At 47.7% G+C, this 21583-nt stretch overlaps 1 protein-coding gene across 1 annotated transcript in view; it reads right to left on the bottom strand.

Moving 5' to 3' along the window:
- The window catches only part of CFAP61 (cilia and flagella associated protein 61), a 258248-nt gene that overhangs the window by 107457 nt on the left and 129208 nt on the right, over positions 1 to 21583 (bottom strand). The window contains exon 17 of the mRNA XM_078785078.1: positions 6548 to 6646. Within this exon, the coding sequence (XP_078641204.1) occupies positions 6548 to 6646 (99 nt within the window). The remainder of the gene's footprint in view (positions 1 to 6547; positions 6647 to 21583) is intronic.

Raw genomic sequence — 21583 nt, 5'->3', positions numbered from 1 at the left:
TAGAGAGAGAGGTATGTGATTAGAGAGAGAGGTATGTGATTAGAGAGAGAGGTATGTGATTAGAGAGAGAGGTATGTGATTAGAGAGAGAGGTATGTGATTAGAGAGAGAGGTATGTGATTAGAGAGAGAGGTATGTGATTAGAGAGAGAGGTATGTGATTAGAGAGAGAGGTATGTGATTAGAGAGAGAGGTGTGTGATTAGAGAGAGAGGTGTGTGATTAGAGAGAGAGGTGTGTGATTAGAGAGAGAGGTATGTGATTAGAGAGAGAGGTGTGTGATTAGAGAGAGAGGTGTGTGATTAGAGAGAGAGGTATGTGATTAGAGAGAGAGGTATGTGATTAGAGAGAGAGGTATGTGATTAGAGAGAGAGGTATGTGATTAGAGAGAGAGGTGTGTGATTAGAGAGAGAGGTGTGTGATTAGAGAGAGAGGTGTGTGATTAGAGAGAGAGGTGTGTGATTAGAGAGAGAGGTATGTGATTAGAGAGAGAGGTGTGTGATTAGAGAGAGAGGTGTGTGATTAGAGAGAGAGGTGTGTGATTAGAGAGAGAGGTGTGTGATTAGAGAGAGAGGTATGTGACAAGGACGAAATTATTAGATTTTGGTGAAGATCCGGATTCGGATCCGGCTACTAGAATTATTTAATTTTTAAGTGATTCTTCACCATTGAGAGATCGGGTGAAAGGCGATATATAACATGATATTTTAAAAATTTATGGACGAGTTATGACTAAACTTGGTGGATGAGTTGGTTAGGTGACAAGAACAAGCCTATTAGATTTTGGTTCAGGTCCGAATCCAGATCCGGCTTATCAGTGGATACAAAACGTAAACTGTTCATCAGGCGGAGGTATGTGCTCTCTACGGAGTGCCATTCTAGTTAAAGACTGTTGAAGACCATTGTTATGACAGAATCACCAAAGGATCTTCCATTACCCCCATACTTCCACATTAATCACCAAAGGATCTTCCATTACCCCCATACTTCCACATTAATCACCAAAGATTCTTCCATTGCCCCCATACTTCCACATCATCATCAAAAGTTCTTCCATTGCCCCCATACTTCCACATTAATCACCAAAGGATCTTCCATTACCCCCATACTTCCACATTAATCACCAAACATTCTTCCATTACCCCCATACTTCCACATCATCATCAAAAGTTCTTCCATTGCCCTCATACTTCCACATTAATCACCAAAGGATCTTCCATTACCCCCATACTTCCACATTAATCACCAAAGATTCTTCCATTGCCCCCATACTTCCACATCATCATCAAAAGTTCTTCCATTGCCCCCATACTTCCACATTAATCACCAAAGGATCTTCCATTACCCCCATACTTCCACATTAATCACCAAAGATTCTTCCATTGCCCCCATACTTCCACATTAATCACCAAAGGATCTTCCATTACCCCCATACTTCCACATTAATCACCAAAGATTCTTCCATTGCCCCCATACTTCCACATTAATCACCAAAGGATCTTCCATTGCCCCCATACTTCCACATCATCATCAAAAGTTCTTCCATTGCCCCCATACTTCCACATTAATCACCAAAGGATCTTCCATTACCCCCATACTTCCACATCATCATCAAAAGTTCTTCCATTGCCCCCATACTTCCACATTAATCACCAAAGGATCTTCCATTACCCCCATACTTCCACATCATCATCAAAAGTTCTTCCATTGCCCCCATACTTCCACATTAATCACCAAAGGATCTTCCATTGCCCCCATTCTTCCACATCATCATCAAAAGTTCTTCCATTACCCCCATACTTCCACATTAATCACCAAAGGATCTTCCATTGCCCCCATACTTCCACATTAATCACCAAAGGATCTTCCATTACCCCCATACTTCCACATTAATCACCAAACATTCTTCCATTACCCCCATACTTCCACATCATCATCAAAAGTTCTTCCATTACCCCCATACTTCCACATTAATCACCAAAGGATCTTCCATTACCCCTATACTTCCACATCATCATCAAAAGTTCTTCCATTGCCCCCATACTTCCACATTAATCACCAAAGGATCTTCCATTACCCCTATACTTCCACATCATCATCAAAAGTTCTTCCATTGCCCCCATACTTCCACATTAATCACCAAAGGATCTTCCATTACCCCCATACTTCCACATTAATCACCAAAGGATCTTCCATTGCCCTCATACTTCCACATTAATCACCAAAGGATCTTCCATTGCCCCCATACTTCCACATTAATCACCAAAAGTTCTTCCATTGCCCCCATACTTCCACATTAATCACCAAAGGATCTTCCATTGCCCCCATACTTCCACATCATCACCAAAAGTTCTTCCATTGCCCCCATACTTCCACATTAATCACCAAAGGATCTTCCATTGCCCCCATACTTCCACATTAATCACCAAAAGTTCTTCCATTGCCCCCATTCTTCCACATTAATCACCAAAGGATCTTCCATTGCCCCCATACTTCCACATCATCACCAAAAGTTCTTCCATTGCCCCCATACTTCCACATTAATCACCAAAGGATCTTCCATTGCCCTCATACTTCCACATTAATCACCAAAGGATCTTCCATTGCCCCCATACTTCCACATTAATCACCAAAAGTTCTTCCATTGCCCTCATACTTCCACATTAATCACCAAAGGATCTTCCATTGCCCCCATACTTCCACATTAATCACCAAAGGATCTTCCATTGCCCCCATACTTCCACATCATCACCAAAAGTTCTTCCATTGCCCCCATACTTCCACATTAATCACCAAAGGATCTTCCATTGCCCCCATACTTCCACATCATCATCAAAAGTTCTTCCATTACCCCCATACTTCCACATTAATCACCAAAGGATCTTCCATTACCCCCATACTTCCACATTAATCACCAAAGGATCTTCCATTACCCCCATACTTCCACATTAATCACCAAACATTCTTCCATTACCCCCATACTTCCACATTAATCACCAAACATTCTTCCATTACCCCCATACTTCCACATCATCATCAAAAGTTCTTCCATTGCCCCCATACTTCCACATTAATCACCAAAGGATCTTCCATTACCCCTATACTTCCACATCATCATCAAAAGTTCTTCCATTACCCCCATACTTCCACATTAATCACCAAAGGATCTTCCATTACCCCTATACTTCCACATCATCATCAAAAGTTCTTCCATTACCCCCATACTTCCACATTAATCACCAAAGGATCTTCCATTACCCCTATACTTCCACATCATCATCAAAAGTTCTTCCATTGCCCCCATACTTCCACATTAATCACCAAAGGATCTTCCATTGCCCCCATACTTCCACATCATCACCAAAGGATCTTCCATTACCCCCATACTTCCACATCATCACCAAAGGATCTTCCATTACCCCTATACTTCCACATCATCATCAAAAGTTCTTCCATTGCCCCCATACTTCCACATTAATCACCAAAGGATCTTCCATTACCCCTATACTTCCACATCATCATCAAAAGTTCTTCCATTGCCCCCATACTTCCACATTAATCACCAAAGGATCTTCCATTACCCCTATACTTCCACATCATCATCAAAAGTTCTTCCATTACCCCCATACTTCCACATTAATCACCAAAGGATCTTCCATTGCCCTCATACTTCCACATTAATCACCAAAGGATCTTCCATTGCCCCCATACTTCCACATTAATCACCAAAAGTTCTTCCATTGCCCCCATACTTCCACATTAATCACCAAAGGATCTTCCATTGCCCCCATACTTCCACATTAATCACCAAAGGATCTTCCATTGCCCTCATACTTCCACATTAATCACCAAAGGATCTTCCATTGCCCTCATACTTCCACATTAATCACCAAAGGATCTTCCATTGCCCCCATACTTCCACATTAATCACCAAAGGATCTTCCATTGCCCTCATACTTCCACATTAATCACCAAAGGATCTTCCATTGCCCTCATACTTCCACATTAATCACCAAAGGATCTTCCATTACCCCCATACTTCCACATTAATCACCAAAAGTTCTTCCATTGCCCCCATACTTCCACATCATCACCAAAAGTTCTTCCATTGCCCCCATACTTCCACATTAATCACCAAAGGATTTCCCATTGCCCCCATACTTCCACATCATCACCAAAAGTTCTTCCATTGCCCCCATACTTCCACATCATCACCAAAAGTTCTTCCATTGCCCCCATACTTCCACATTAATCACCAAAGATTCTTCCATTACCCCCATACTTCCACATTAATCACCAAAGGATCTTCCATTACCCCCATACTTCCACATTAATCACCAAAGGTTCTTCCATTACCCCATACTTCCACATTAATCACCAAAGATTCTTCCATTACCCCCATAAAATAAAAAAAAACCACCTTTAGAGGCCATTTTCCCCCGCAAGCGGGGGTTGGCCTTTTTCGGGAACTGTGGTTGTTGTTGTTTTTCGGTCCCCTTTTTGAAGCAATGTTTTACGGCCGGATGCCCTTCCTGACGCCAACCCTTTTTGCCGCCTTTAACGACAAGCAGGGAATTACCAGTGAACTGGTACTCATTACCCCCATACTTCCACATTAATCACCAAAGATTCTTCCATTACCCCCATACTTCCACATTAATCACCAAAGGTTCTTCCATTACCCCTATACTTCCACATTAATCACCAAAGGTTCTTCCATTACCCCTATACTTCCACATTAATCACCAAAGGTTCTTCCATTACCCCTATACTTCCACATTAATCACCAAAGGTTCTTCCATTACCCCTATACTTCCACATTAATCACCAAAGGATCATCCATTGCCCCCATACTTCCACATCATCACCAAAAGTTCTTCCATTGCCCCCATACTTCCACATTAATCACCAAAGGATCTTCCATTGCCCCCATACTTCCACATCATCACCAAAAGTTCTTCCATTGCCCCCATACTTCCACATTAATCACCAAAGGATCTTCCATTGCCCCCATACTTCCACATTAATCACCAAAGGATCTTCCATTGCCCCCATACTTCCACATTAATCACCAAAGGATCTTCCATTGCCCCCATACTTCCACATCATCACCAAAAGTTCTTCCATTACCCCCATACTTCCACATTAATCACCAAAGGATCTTCCATTGCCCTCATACTTCCACATTAATCACCAAAGGATCTTCCATTGCCCCCATACTTCCACATCATCACCAAAAGTTCTTCCATTACCCCATATTTCCACATTAATCACCAAAGATTCTTCCATTACCCCCATACTTCCACATTAATCACCAAAGGATCTTCCATTGCCCCCATACTTCCACATCATCACCAAAAGTTCTTCCATTGCCCCCATACTTCCACATTAATCACCAAAGGATCTTCCATTGCCCCCATACTTCCACATCATCACCAAAAGTTCTTCCATTACCCCATACTTCCACATTAATCACCAAAGGTTCTTCCATTACCCCCATTAAAAAAAAAAAAAAACACCTTTAGAGGCCATTTTTCCCCGCAAAGCGGGGGTTGGCCTTTTTCGGGAACCGTGGTTGTTGTTGTTTTTCGGTCCCCTTTTTGAAGCAATGTTTTACGGCCGGATGCCCTTCCTGACGCCAACCCTTTTTGCCGCCTTTAACGACAAGCAGGGAATTACCAGTGAACTGGTACTCATTACCCCCATACTTCCACATTAATCACCAAAGATTCTTCCATTACCCCCATACTTCCACAGTAATCACCAAAGGATCTTCCATTGACCCCATACTTCCACATTAATCACCAAAGGATCTTCCATTGCCCCCATACTTCCACATTAATCACCAAAGATTCTTCCATTACCCCCATACTTCCACAGTAATCACCAAAGGATCTTCCATTGCCCCCATACTTCCACATCATCACCAAAAGTTCTTCCATTACCCCATACTTCCACATTAATCACCAAAGGTTCTTCCATTACCCCCATTAAAAAAAAAAAAAAACACCTTTAGAGGCCATTTTTCCCCGCAAAGCGGGGGTTGGCCTTTTTCGGGAACCGTGGTTGTTGTTGTTTTTCGGTCCCCTTTTTGAAGCAATGTTTTACGGCCGGATGCCCTTCCTGACGCCAACCCTTTTTGCCGCCTTTAACGACAAGCAGGGAATTACCAGTGAACTGGTACTCATTACCCCCATACTTCCACATTAATCACCAAAGATTCTTCCATTACCCCCATACTTCCACAGTAATCACCAAAGGATCTTCCATTGACCCCATACTTCCACATTAATCACCAAAGGATCTTCCATTGACCCCATACTTCCACATTAATCACCAAAGGATCTTCCATTGACCCCATACTTCCACATTAATCACCAAAGGATCTTCCATTACCCCCATACTTCCACATGCATCACCACTGGTGTAATGTAGTTCTCCTGTAATGTAAACAACTCCATTCCTATTTATCGAAACCACAAGATATAACATATGATTGAACAATGAATGCATGATTTGATGTTTGATTTTAACCTGAAACGTATATTACCTGGTAAGCAGGAAGGTGTTCAGCACGTGATCTGGTGGTGTATCTCCTGGAAGACCATGTTTTGATACCAGAGTGAGGCTGTTGAAGTGCAGGTGAGGACTGTAATAAAGGATGAAAATGACCTCAAGGTCAACGCTTTCACATGAGTTAAATCACATGACCTCAAAGGGGAAACCAAACACTCAGACCACATTGACGCTAATGTATCCTTTGAGACCCTACAAAACCGATATGATGTGTCTTTTCCGATTTACAAAGTGGGTAATTTTGCGATTAAAAGCGAAATCTTCTTCTTCAGGATTAGCCGTGACGTCACACCATGAGGGCAACTGTGCTGTCTGCGGCTTACATCGTGGTACAATTGAAATCAAACAGCGAATAATTTTCGAATTTCTACAAATATGCCGGGTCAATGCGTCCTTGGTGGTTGTCGTAATACAAACTGAGATGGGTTCATGCGACACCAATGGGTGAGGGTTGCCGGAAATTGGGCACGTGCGGTTTGTGTGAAATACCCAAGTGTGGATCAGGCCTATCATATGTTCACTTTTGTTTTCAAAACATTTTACAGCACACTGTTAGGAAACAACAGCGATGGCTAGATCTTGTGATTATCTGCCACGATTGAGAGAGAATGCCATGTCCACAATTAAGCGGAAGGAACAGCCGTCGCTTGAAACTGTAACAGGACGGCTTCACCAACTATGTTTTTTTCTGTTTTATATATTTTGATATATCGATGGATATCGACAGATTGAGTGAATAGTTTTTTTTAACTTCCTGTACAGTGCGTATCAAAAAAAGGTAATCCGATTTAAAGGGGTTAATATGCAAAGGTTATTTCGTTTGTCAAATTACATGTGGTTTACCAATTATGAGGAGGTCCTCAGCTTTCCATTGATGCCTTTCATACATCATTGCTGTCACACGTGACCGAGTACATGTTCATTGAAAATGACAAGTTCAAATCGCATTTTTACAAGTTTGGCTAATCGGTGCAAGACAGTTTGAAATGGACGCATTACTTGTCGACTGCCAAGTTGATTATGTAAAATTTTTAAGCTGGTCTGGTATTCGTCGGTTGCGTCATCCTTTGTTTAAGATGGGTATTTAAGATGGGCCTACAGTGTATGGGTTTAGAGACAGTCTGAGTCATTGAAAAGATGGTTCAACTTACGACTGAACAGCAGACCTTCGTGGTTACAACCTTTCACCAAACTGGAAGTTTGCAGCGAACTCGTGATGCATTCAGGGAACATTTCCCAGAACGGGAGCCTCCAGCAGCCAAAACCATCTGGGCGAATGTTAGAAAATACCAAGAGCATGGCACGAGCCTCAACGGCAACATGGAGAATTCTGGTAGGAGGCGGACTGGGCGATCGGAAATGAACATTGCAGCAGTAAGGCAGCAAGTTTTGGAGCATCCGAGGGATACCAGCACAAGACAAAATGGGACGGGATTGCCTTCGGCAACATTCAACCGAATCACAAGACTGGACCTCCACCAACATCCATATCGGATTCACATCCAGCATCAACTTATGCCAGGGGATTTTGCCAGGAGGCTGGTGCTTGCCGGATGGTTGATAGCACGTTGCGAAGCAGATGTCAATTTCCTGCGGTATCTCGTTATCGGCAACAAAGCTGCTTTCGCCATGGACGGCAATGTCAATACCCATAATGTTCTTGAATATGCACCGACAGGACAACCCCCGGAATTTAATTATGACACCAACATGAATCGAGAAAAGTGGACTGTTTGGTTGGGACTTTGTGGAAGTGGTCAGGTGATCGGACCATTTTTTTTTCAAAGGAATGTCAATGGTAACAGGTATCTGCAGATGATCAATGATGAAGTTTTACCGCAGCTGGAGGAGAACTTTGAGCGACAGGTTCGTGGTGTCTTCAGATATCCCTGGTGGGCCCAAGATGGCGCCCCAGCACATCGGCTTATCGCTGTCCGAGATCGACTGAGGGAACTCTTTAGAGACCGAGTCATCGCCCTCAACCATGCAGTGGAATGGCCGCCAAGATCACCTGACCTCACACCATGTGCTTATTTCCTTTGGGGACATTTAAAGAAGAAGGTGTTCGTAACTCCTCCCTGTGATCTTGACGAATTGCAGGGCCGTATTCGACATGAAGTGGATGCTTTGCGCAATGACCCGGCTATGGTGAGACGAGAAGTTCAGGGCATGTTCTGCCGCTGTGAGCTTTGTGTTGAAAGGGGAGGTGGACATGTTGAAGGTGTGGGTGCATAAAGGCCAATCATTCCTGAGAAAAGTTCACATCTGACGTTCATTTTGCACCAATTATCCTGACTTGCATCGATTAGCCAAACTTGTAAAAATGCGATTTGAACTTGTCATTTTCAATGAACATGTACTCGGTCATGTGTGACAGCAATGATGCATGGAAGGTATCAATGGAAAGCTGAGGATCTCCTCTTAATTAGTAAACCACATGTAAATTGTCAATAAATAACTTTTGCATATTAATCCCTTGAATTCGGATTACCTTTTTTTTGATACGCACTGTATATGTGCAAACCAACAACCCCGAGCATATACACCACATGTGCAACAAAAATGAATATAACTCGAGATTGCATGAACAACAATAATTTAAAACCTCCTCATGCACTGTCTGGACACAAGAGCTATTAAATGAGGCATCATTCAGCCTTGTAAGTGCTGTGGTTACGACGCTTACCTCAATCAGACACAATCAGGCAGCTTGCATATATATATATATATATATATATATATATATATATATATATATATATATATATATATATATATATATATATATACAAGGGCCAGCCAATAAGTAACCTTAAAATGGTGATATAAATTCGAGAATGTAATGTGTGTAGTTGTAGACGACATATGTTGTATCTATGGGTAAGAGTCGTGTTTTGCCTATTTTAGATCTGGCAACATTGAGCATATGACGTCAGAAGAGCAGTTCCAAGATGGCGGCTCCCTTAGAAGCATGCACCAGGGAGGAGCAACGTTCTGTCATCCGTTTCTTGGGAAGCGAGGGTGTGAATCCCAGTGAAATCCATTGCAGAATGAAAATGCAATATGGTGATGCATGTTTATCGCTGCAGCAGGTGTACGACTGGGACAGGAAGTTTAAAAGTGGAGTGTCCAGTGTGGCAGACACTGCTCGTTCGGGCCGGCCTCACACAGCCGACACTAGAAATGGTTGCAGGAGTTAAGCGTGTGCTAAGAGAAAACCGTCGCATTATGCTAAATGAAGTGGTCTCCGAATTGAACATTATCCATGGTTCAGCACACCATATCATTCACAACGTGCTGGGGTTCCGCAAAGTGTCTGCATGGTGGGTGTCCAGACAACTCACTCCCGAACTGAAAGAACGGCGAGTGGACGCATGTGAAGAACTTCTGTGACGTTACGAAACAGAAGGCGATGCTTTCTTACAGCACGTAGTGACTGGGGATGAATGCTGGGGCCACTACTTTCAGCCAGAAATTAAGAGGGCAAGCAAAGAGTGGCGCCATTCAACTTCACCGAAGCCCAAAAAATTCCGCACACAGCCATCTGCTGGAAAAGTGATGCTGACCCTCTTCTGGGATAGCCGAGGCCCACTTGCAAAGCATTACATGCCCAGAGGGACCACAGTCACCAGTTCATCATACTGCGACCTCCTTATAAAATCATCTGAAACCAGCAATCAGAGCAAAACGTCGTAGACTACTCACTACCGGTGTTTTGCTGCAGTATGACAATGCTTGGCCCAATACTGCCTGCGCTACAGCTGCAACAATCGAGGACCTGCCTTTTGAGTGTTTTCCTCATCCACCCTAATCACCAGACCTCGCCCCTTTGAATTACCACATCTTTGGGCCACTTAAAGAGGTGCTTGGTGGAACCACTTTCCAATCTGATGAAGAGGTCCAAGATGCGGTGCACAAATGGCTACACAAGCAGCCAAAAGGTTATTTTTTCTCGAGGAATCCGGCCTTGGTAAAGCGCAGTTAAAAATGCATTGAACACAAGGGAGATTAGGTTGAAAAATAACAGTTGTTACACACGTACATGCAATAAACAAGTGTGAAAATATTTTAAGGTTACTTATTGACTGCCCCTCGTATCTATATTATTGTGGCGGACACGAAAGCACTGACGTGGTGACATCACCCCGCACACCAAGTGGGGGTGGGCCACACCCGGGAGAGAGGCGTGGCCTCACGAGATACACGGGGCGCGCAGCCCTGAGCAGCTCAGTGTTGCAGTGAGCTCTTGAATAAAGACTCTTACAAATTACCGCGTTGTCCGCTTCCTCCTTGCTTACAAGCAGCGCGCGTAACACCGCGCTTTACTGGTGACCTCGACGTTGGATCTGCCATAGCGATCCTTCCAAACACGACGCCATTGCCATGGCCAACAACGCGATGTCGGTTAAACTTCCCGAATTTTGGGAGGCCCAGGCCGAAGTTTGGTTCGTCCAAGCCAAAGCCCAGTTTCAGCTTTGGCGCCTCACCGGCGACGACACGCGCTACTGCCACGTCGTCGCCTCCCTCGGGCCCGGCACGGCCGCTCGAGTTGTGTCTGTCCTTCGCCACCCACCGGACGGCCACAAGTACGAGGCACTCAAGCGGCTGCTCCTAGCCACGTTCGGCCTCACGGAGGACGTACGGGCCGACCGCCTCCTGGATCTCCCCGAGCTCGGCGACACGCGCCCGTCGGTCCGAATGGACCATATGCTGTCGCTGTTGGGCGACGAAGCCCCTGGTTCTCTATTCCGGGCGCTTTTCCGTCGCCAACTTCCAGCACAGGTACGCCTCGCGTTGGCCGGGACCGTGCTAACGGAACCCCGAGCATTGGCTGCCGAGGCGGACAGGTACTTCGCGGCTTCGGACACGCGGGCGAGAGTCGGTGCGGCCGTCGCGGATCTCGAGGCTGATGCTGCTGCCCACCTCATGGATCCCGAGGCTGATGCTGATTCACAGCATCAGCTTACACAGCATACGCAGCATGCTGATACGCACCTCGTGGCCGCCGCCACGCCCCGCCCACCGCCGCGGCAAAAACCGCCACCGCAGGGAAAACCGCCGGCTCCACCGGCCTGGCAGAGCCAGCCGCACTCCTCCAGCTCCACCACCTGGTGCTGGTTCCACGCCAAGTTCGGCCATGAGGCTCGACAGTGTCATCCGCCATGCTCCTTCAACAGGTCGGGAAACGCCCGGGCCGGCGCTCGATAGTGGCAATGAGCGCCGGCCGTTCGAGCAGCCTGCTGTTAATAACGGACACCTTATCCGGGCGCCATTACCTGTGCGACACGGGAGCGCAGGTGAGTGTCATTCCTGCCGGTACGTCAGACAAGCACGCCACGGGCGGGGGCCCCGCGCTGCTTGCCACGAACGGGACGCCCATCCGTACGTACGGAAAACGCTGCCTCTCTCTGCGGTTCGGAGGGCAGGTTTTCCGATGGTCGTTCGTCACCGCCGACGTGCCCATGGCATTGCTTGGCGTGGACTTCCTGTGCGCCAATGGGCTCCTGGTCGACGTAAAGCACAGACGTCTTGTCCAGGCCGAGACATTCAGCTCGCTCGCTTGTGCGCTGACCAGCTCGTCGAGCAGCTCACTGAGCGGCTCACCGAGCGGCTTGCCGAACGGTTCGGTTCCGGCCACGTTGATCTGTACGCTTCCGGCAGCGGACGAATTCACCCGCCTCCTCGCCGGCTTCCCGGCCCTCACGCAGCCCACCTTCTCGGCGGGGGCCGTCAAGCACGGGGTGGCCCATCACATCCCCACCGTCGGGCCACCGGTCTACGCCCGGGCACGCCGCCTCGAGCCGACGCGGTAGCAAAAGCGGAGTTCGCTACCCTGGAGCGACTCGGCATCGTTCGGCGCTCGGAGAGTGCTTGGGCGTCGCCGCTGCACATCGTGCCGAAGCCCGGCGGGGGATGGCGACCGTGCGGGGACTATCGCCGTCTCAATGACGCCACCACCCCCAACCGCTACCCAGTCCCCCACATTCAGGACTTTTCCGCCCGTTTGGCGGGCATGTCCTTCTTCTTGAAGGTGGACCTCATACGCGGCTACCATCAGGTCCCCGTCAGGCCGGAGGACGTCCCGAAGACGGCGGTCATCACGCCGTTTGGACTCTTCGAATTCCTGCGGATGCCCTTTGGTCTGAAGAATGCGGCTCAGGCGTTCCAGCGGCTGATGGACAGCGTCCTGCGCGACTTGGATTTTGTATACGTTTACCTGGACGATATCCTCGTCGCCAGCACCTCCCGTGAAGAGAACCTACACCACCTCTGCACGCTCTTCGAACGCCTGGGCCAGCATGGCCTGATTGTGAACCCCGCAAAGTGCCGGTTCGGCATCGCCGAAATCGATTTTCTGGGGCACCGCGTCACCAGGCACGGAGCCGTCCCCCTGCCGGCCAAGGTGGAGGTGGTGAAGGGGTTTCCGCGCCCCCGCACGATCAGGGGGCTGCAGGAGTTCCTGGGCATGGTGAACTTTTACAATCGGTTCCTGCCCCGTATCGCCCAGCTCCTGCGTCCCCTGCACGAAGCTCTCCGAGGTAAGCCGGGCAAAGGCGACGTTACCTGGACCGAGCAGATGGACGCGGCGTTCACGGGCGCGAAGCTCGCCTTGGCTAACGCCACCATGCTCGCGCACCCGGCGCCCGATGCACCGATCGCCCTCACCACCGACGCCTCGGACTACGCGGTGGGCGCGGTGCACGAGCAATGGGTGCGTGGAGCTTGGCAACTGCTGGCGTTCTTTCGTCGGCAGCTTTGCCCGCCCGAACGCCGTTACAGTACCTTCGACCGCGAGTTGCTCGGGCTTCACTTGGCGGTCAGGCACTTCCACCATCTGCTCGAGGGCCGTGCGTTCACGGCCTTCGTCGACCACAAGCCGCTGATCTTCACGATGGGCAAGGTCACCGAGCCGTGGTCGGCCCGGCAGCAGTGTCACCTCTCGGCCGTGTCCGAGTACACGACGGACATCCGGCACGTTGCGGGGAAGGACAACCCGGTGGCGGATTGCCTTTCCCGGGCCGTCGCCCACGCAGTCCACCTCGGCATCGGACTATGCCCGGATGGCAGCGGACCAGGCCGCTGACCCCGACGTCCAGGCCTTGCGGACCACCGTCACGGGCCTCCGCGTCACCGAGGTGCCATTTGATGGCGCAGGGCGCGGCCCTCTTGTGCGACGTCTCCCTCGGGCGGCCTCGCCCCATCGTGCCCGCGGGCTGGCAGCGCCAGGTGTTTTGACGCCATCCACGGCCTGTCCCACCCGGGCGCGAGGGCCTCCAAAGGTTGATCGCCGACAAATTCGTCTGGCATGGCCTCCGGAAGACCGTCCGTGGCTGGGCCAGGACGTGCCTAGCGTGCCAGCGCGCCAAGGTGCACCGGCACACCCAGGCCCCGTTGGCCCCGTTTACGGTGCCGGAACACCGGTTTGACCACGTCCACGTGGACCTGGTGGGACCTCTGCCCCCCTCGCGGGGTTTCACCCACGTCCTCACCATGGTGGACCGCACCACCCGGTGGCCGGAGGCCGTGCCCTTGGCGTCGACTGAGGGCGGCGGACGTCGCGCAGGCTTTCATCGCCACCTGGGTCGCCCGGTTCGGCGCCCCCTCAGACATCTCATCCGACCGCGGCCCCCAGTTCACCTCGGAGCTCTGGGGGGCGGTCGCGCAGGGGCTCGGGGTCCGGCTGCACCGAACCACGGCCTACCACTAGTCTAGTAGGAAGACTAGGTCCCCCTGCACCCCCCGGAGATATACTTCTAATCAGTGTTTCTAGATTGGAAAAAATGTGTAGAAAATGACTAGCTATGGCCCCAAGCTGAAAAAATGTCCCACATACCATTTTTATGCAAATTACTGCTGCAAATTTTATGCAAAATTATGCAAATTTTATGCAAATTTTTGATGAGGAGTAGAGTTGAGGGGTCTTTGAGGGCTTCATCGAGGTGCTCTCGGTTGCAAGACTGGGTCATTCTGAGAAGCACAGCAGGGTCAGAGATCATGATGTTCTCCTCCTCAGTGAATCTCTCCATCAACAGCCTCTCCATTGCCTCACACACTGTTTTGAGGCAAAAGAGGGACTTTGCGTAGGCCTTTCCACTGAGAACACCTTTGAGAGATCCACTTGTTACTAGTTGTGCCTCAAAGAGAATCTCTGCATATCCAGAACCACGCATCTTGTGTCCAGTGAGCATCCCGATGTAGTTCATGGATGTGTGGAAGGGTCAATCGTTACTACATGACTAGCAAATTCATTTGGCCAGCGCCAGATGATGGGAAGGGCTTTCATGCAGACACCCAGATCAAATGTATTCAGGACCCATCTCTGACCCACCTCAGCAGTTGCTGCCTCGGAACGCTTCAGTAGCTCACGAACAACTGCGTTGTCTGTGATCGGTCTGTGCCTGGTGCCTGCATGGCATGGCAATGGCCTGCAGCCTGTGCCTGGGCTAGGGGGTTTCACCTCTGCAACTGGTTCTCCCCCACCCAGCAAATCAACAGTCGACTACTGCACGCCTATCCACCAACCGATCACAGACAACGCAGTTGTTCGTGAGCTACTGAAGCGTTCCGAGGCAGCAACTGCTGAGGTGGGTCAGAGATGGGTCCTGAATACATTTGATCTGGGTGTCTGCATGAAAGCCCTTCCCATCATCTGGCGCTGGCCAAATGAATTTGCTAGTCATGTAGTAACGATTGGACCCTTCCACACATCCATGAACTACATCGGGATGCTCACTGGACACAAGATGCGTGGTTCTGGATATGCAGAGATTCTCTTTGAGGCACAACTAGTAACAAGTGGATCTCTCAAAGGTGTTCTCAGTGGAAAGGCCTACGCAAAGTCCCTCTTTTGCCTCAAAACAGTGTGTGAGGCAATGGAGAGGCTGTTGATGGAGAGATTCACTGAGGAGGAGAACATCATGATCTCTGACCCTGCTGTGCTTCTCAGAATGACCCAGTCTTGCAACCGAGAGCACCTCGATGAAGCCCTCAAAGACCCCTCAACTCTACTCCTCATCAAAAATTTGCATAAAATTTGCATAAAATTTGCATAAAATTTGCAGCAGTAATTTGCATAAAAATGGTATGTGGGACATTTTTTCAGCTTGGGGCCATAGCTAGTCATTTTCTACACATTTTTTCCAATCTAGAAACACTGATTAGAAGTATATCTCCGGGGGGTGCAGGGGGACCTAGTCTTCCTACTAGACTACACCCCCAGGCTAACGGCCTGTGTGAGCGATTTCACCGCTCATTGAAGGCCGGGCTCCGGGCCACCCTCCGCGATGGCGGCTGGGTCAACAGGCTCCCCTGGGTCCTGCTGGGCCTCCGGACGGCGCCCAAGGAGGACCTGCGCGCATCCGCGGCGGAGTTGGTCTTCGGGCAACCGCTGCGGGTGCCGGGCGAGTTCCTCCCCGACTCCACGGCACCATGGTCCGCGGCACAGCAGTGCTCCGCTCTGCAGGAGACCGCCCAGAGGTTCGCGCCGGTGCCAACGGCACGCCACGGGCACCCACCGACGCACGTCGCCCCGGAGCTTCGCACGGCGGAGTACGTCTTCGTCCGCCACGATGCCCACCGGACACCATTGCGGCCCCCGTACGACGGGCCTTTCCCCGTGCTGGAGACCGGGGTGAAGCACTTCACCCTGGACATCGGCGGTACCCCCGACCGCGTTTCTGTGGACCGCCTCAAGCCGGCCCACCTCGACGTGGACCATCCACCGCCAGTGGCCCGACCCCCACGTCGGGGCCGCCCCCTTGCGGGCGGACACCCGGCACCGCCCAGCCCCGCCGCCCCCCGGTCCTGCACCCATCCCAGGGGCAGCCGGAGGCATCCCAGATGGCATCCCTGCATCCCAGACGCCGCCAGTCGCCAGGAGGCGCTTCGGCCGGGTCATCCGTTTGCCCCGCAAACTGACCCTTCAGGTGCGCGGGGATTCTGGGGGGGGCGCGTGTGGCGGACACGAAAGCACTGACGTGGTGACATCACCCCGCACACCAAGTGGGGGTGGGCCACGCCCGGGAGAGAGGCGTGGCCTCACGAGATACACGGGGCGCGCAGCCCTGAGCAGCTCAGTGTTACAGTGAGCTCTTGAATAAAGACTCTTACAAATTACCGCGTTGTCCGCTTCCTCCTTGCTTACAAGCAGCGCGCATAACACCGCGCTTTATTATAATAGCCTGAGGCGATTTTGTCTGTCTGTCCGGGGGTGTGGCTTACTCCGTTTAGAGAGTAGCTCCACCCATTCTGTGAGAGGCTTCATAAACAAATATCCACCATTTTATTAACTCGCACAGCTTTGAGGCCCTATTGTTCGGCCGCGGTGTCTTGCTCTCTCTCATAATTTTATTTCAACCCTAATTCGATAAATCATTTCATTTTTCACAGTCACTAACATAGTTTTAGACTCGGTTGAAAAAAACGGGAAGAAAATCCAATGAAAGTTTCCGTTTATAGAACGAAATGCATTTTCGAAGGCCTGTAAAATAAAGCCCATTCATTGAGTAACCCTCACGATTTTATGTCGAATTTACCATCTTATTTCATTTTTATCAATGGTTTTAGACTCGGTTTCAGGAATAATTGAAAAAATAAATGCACACACAGGAAAATGCCGTGATATATAAAAATCGCGGCACGATGTATCATACACCACCCAACATGACACTGACGGCAAAATGTCGACATATATTAAAAATTCGCTTTTTCTTTTCTGTTAAGATATACAGTATTACTTTTCCGTTTGATGACAGTCGTCACAATTAGGCCGACAGATATTTCTTCGTTCTTATTTAATTCAGCATTATTATCCGGAAGTAAAATATGTTTCAGGAAATTACCGAGATATTTCTTCGTTTTTTGTTTTTTTTAGTTATGTGCACACACATTTTAAATAGGTTTATTTGAAATCTTTAATGACTCTCCCGGAATCGACGCAGGACGCTGTATCATACACCGCCCAAATAGCTCAAAATGTCAACATATATGAAAAATTCGCTTTTTCTTTTCCGTTAAGATATATTACTTTTCCGTTTGATGATAGTCGTCACAAAAACGTCAACAATGATGCCGATATATATTTCTTCGTTCTTATTTCATTCAACATTATTATGTTCACGTGTTCACGTCGTCGGCGCATTCATTTCAAGTAAAGGTTCACGTGTTCATTTCACGTGTGCAAAAACAAACTCCATTTCATGTGTGCATGGACGTGTCATTCACATATGTAAAATAAATAATTTAACAGACGGGAAATTGCTGAGAGATATTTCGTTCCGCGCGATTTATACACCGCCCAAAGGAAATTTTTCACCGAGAAACCGAGTGAATTCACCGAGCGAATGCCATCGAATTTCACAGAGTTTCAGGAAATTACCGAGAGATATTTCTTCATTTTTATTTTATTAGTTATGTGCAAGTACACTTTAAACATGTATATACATGTGAGATGTGGGATATATACCCACATCTGGACTTGGTTATGACTAGAGTCCCTGTATAAAGAGAGTTGTGTCAACTCAAATTTGGACGCCATTTTGTGTCTAAGTGTGTCGGATTAGATATACATGTACATTCGCGATATGGGGTGATATATTCTAAACCTGCTAAAAAACATTTTACTACACATATTTAGTCTTATTATTACATACAGGTGATATTTGTTTTGTCAAAAACTCAGCTAATGCCGTGAAAAAGAGCTGTGTGGTGATATTAAAAGTGGTATGGCAATGCATATTACAAGCCAACACTGCATATAAGAGCTAACATTATAAGTAAGACAAACCAATGCTGTCGTTCTCTGAAAGGAGTGTGGGCATATCCAATATTTTTTAAAGGGTGCCGAGAGCAATTCCGGTGTAGGACTTCCAGCCGACATATAGTCTAACACACTTAAAACAAATTCTGTACGTGGTATTGCCATATTTCTATAGTGTACAACTTTAGTTTTATCGACATTTATATTCAATTTCCATTGTAATGATTTAACAAGCTGCAAGTCAGCTTCTGTCTCTGACATAAGGAAAACGTCATCGGCATCTAGTAAGATTGAAACGTTCATTTATTACTACACCCTTGCCCAGAACTCTGATGGATATTGCCTGATCGATTAATATGTTTCATAGCTGGCGACTTAATTAACACTTCATTTTCGACTGCGCCAAGCCGTAATTAAACAGAGAAAAAAACTTTTAAAAATACCTGCAGTGTGCACGGTTCGTCTAGTCGAACAGATATGGAAAAGCACAGATAAGACGTCGTATTCACCATAACTTGTTTAATTTCACCAGGAACACGATGAGGCCAACACAGTAAACATTCAGTACAAAACTTGGTTCATACATTCAGTACAGAACATGATTCATACATTCAGACCGTAAGAAAACTCTGCCCGTAATACAACACTCTGACCAGACCAACACTTCATCCCACTACGTTCACTCCTCACAAGTGAAACTCATCACTACTCCGTTCACTCCTCACAAGTGAGACTCATCACTACTCCGTTCACTCCTCACAAGTGAGACTCATCACTACTCCGTTCACTCCTCACAAGTGAGACTCATCACTACTCTGTTCACTCCTCACAAGTGAGACACCATCACTACTCCGTTCACTCCTCACAAGTGACTCATCACTGCTCCGTTCATTCCTCACAAGTGAGACTCATCACTACTCCGTTCACTCCTCACAAGTGAGACTCATCACTACTCCGTTCACTCCTCACAAGTGAAACTCATCACCACTCCGTTCACTCCTCACAAGTGAAACTCATCACTACTCCGACAAGTGAAGACTTGAATATGACTACAGACGGAGAGACTGCTCACGATACGGCGAGAAGAGACCTCATCTGTCTTCTGCGATGAGTGCAAGAGACCTCACGACAGCCACGTGGATGAGAAGAGACCCCGTACGAAGAGAAGAGACCCCGGGAGTTCACATGACCATTTCACTTCTTTCACACCACACACACAGCCTGCTTTCCTCGACAACACGTGTAGAAAAGACAGTATTTCCTATCTCTTGCACCTATATTGCAGCCTCAACCAATTACAGGTTGCAACTCTGGTCACATGACCAACATCACACAACTTGAGCTCAATGTCCTCTGTCAACTCACAAGCGCTCTCTGCGCCTGACTGCACACGACACCATTTCCCCCACTCGAATGCCCAACACAAGGAAGCTCACACAGGCGACAAACCAGTCTATTTCCCACTATATAACAAATATACATAGAGAATAAGAGCGGACTTAAATTCCAGCCTTGTTTGACTCAACATCTATCGGAAACCAGTCTGTTAAAAAACCATTCATTCTTACACAGCATTTTACATTATCATACACAGAAATGAGAAATTTCATAATATTGCCATGTCGGCCAAGATTTGAAGTTTGTTCCACAACATGTCTCGTTGAATATGATCGAAGGCTTTAGAGAACCCTAAATATACTTAAGTTAATTCAGATTCACATTAATTGCTGCAAGTGATGTGGTAACATGGGATCTTGCGTGCAATCTTGTCATAGCAGTGAAGAGTAAACCAGCATGCGATCAGCTCAATCAGAAGTACTGTCAATGGCACAAGTGTCACAATATTGTCAGACTGGAACTGCATGAACAGGGTTTACTTTAAATTATCTACCAGTTTCCTCATTCCCATGCTCTTGCTGCCCAATTCACCGCCAGTCCTTGTTCTTGCATATTTCTTTTTACTTTCATCGTTCATTTTCTGGCAGTAGATGCGAAGTCGTACATTGATATACTTTGCTAGTATCTTCTGCTTCAGGCCGTGGCAGTCGGGCAGTTCGACCAAAGATTTTAAACCAAAAAAATAACTTGCCTCGGAATAAGTTTTGAATGGACGGACAGACAACTGAAAACAAAACGTACCATGGGTTTCCCACCCCTATAAAATCAAAATTAATTCCCTCTGAAAAAGTACAGTGACATTGCCCGCAGACTACCCAACCGCAGACCAGGCAATGTCACTGTACCGGGACATTTCATTAATTAATGACAATATGCGGTCCGCTAGGACTACCCGAAAAAAATTGAGCAGGGTTCTTCCCACGGAAATGCATTTTTGGTCAGCTCCTTGAAGATTATAAACAAACACAAATCACTTCCCTTTAAAAGGGTTTTCAACGGACAGACAACCAAAAAAAAACCGAGCAGATAGAATTGCTTTTGAACATCGATCATCAAGCGGCGTGGGCCTACCTGGCAGAGTCTCGAGGAGTCGATCGCTTTCCAGCTCTTTCGTCTGACTTTCGCTTCCCAAATTTGTCTTCTGACTTTATCACTTGGAAATCTATACATCTTATATTTCCCAGATTGGTTTGAACAACCAAAAGCAGAACAACCAGTCATTTTGTTTGGCAATAAACAACATTCCCGTACCAAGCTGACGTTCACGCACGGTGAAGTTAGACACAAAATGGCGCCACGAAATCACGTGACCAGAAATCTCGGGTCAGCGCATGGCGCAACTCTCTTTATACAGGGACTCTAGTTATGACTAACTTCCCTGAAAATGTCTGCTGCTCTTCTGCTCCAATTGGCTCATCTGATCATGTGCTTGTTAAAGTGGACATCTCTGACCATTCTCAGAGAGCCTCCTCAGCGTCGACGAGTCTGGCATTTCACTCAGGCCAACTGGCACGGTCTTCAAGCAGCCATCAATCATCTGGACTGGTCTCCCATCTCTACCGCCTCTGACATCAACACATCCTGGGAATTCTTCCAAAGTAAACTGCTCTCTCTCATGCACAGATTTATCCCATCTCGTCTTCAGTTGTCATACCCTTCCTCCCGTCCATGGTACACGGAATCTTGTGGTGAGGCTGTTGCCCAGAAACAACTTGCTTTCATTTCCTGGAAAGCAAATCCAACGGGAGGAAATCTCATTTCCTTTCACAAAGCCCGAAACAAGTGTGTGTCCACCCTCAGGAGAGCCAGGAAACAATATCTCACCGTTCTCAAGACCGAACTCTCTTATCTGTC

Source organism: Myxine glutinosa, chromosome 9 (genome assembly GCF_964187855.1).
Source record: "Myxine glutinosa chromosome 9, kmMyxGlut1.1, whole genome shotgun sequence".
NCBI classification, from domain to species: Eukaryota; Metazoa; Chordata; class Myxini; order Myxiniformes; family Myxinidae; genus Myxine; species Myxine glutinosa.
This window is presented reverse-complemented; position numbering and strand designations above follow the sequence as displayed.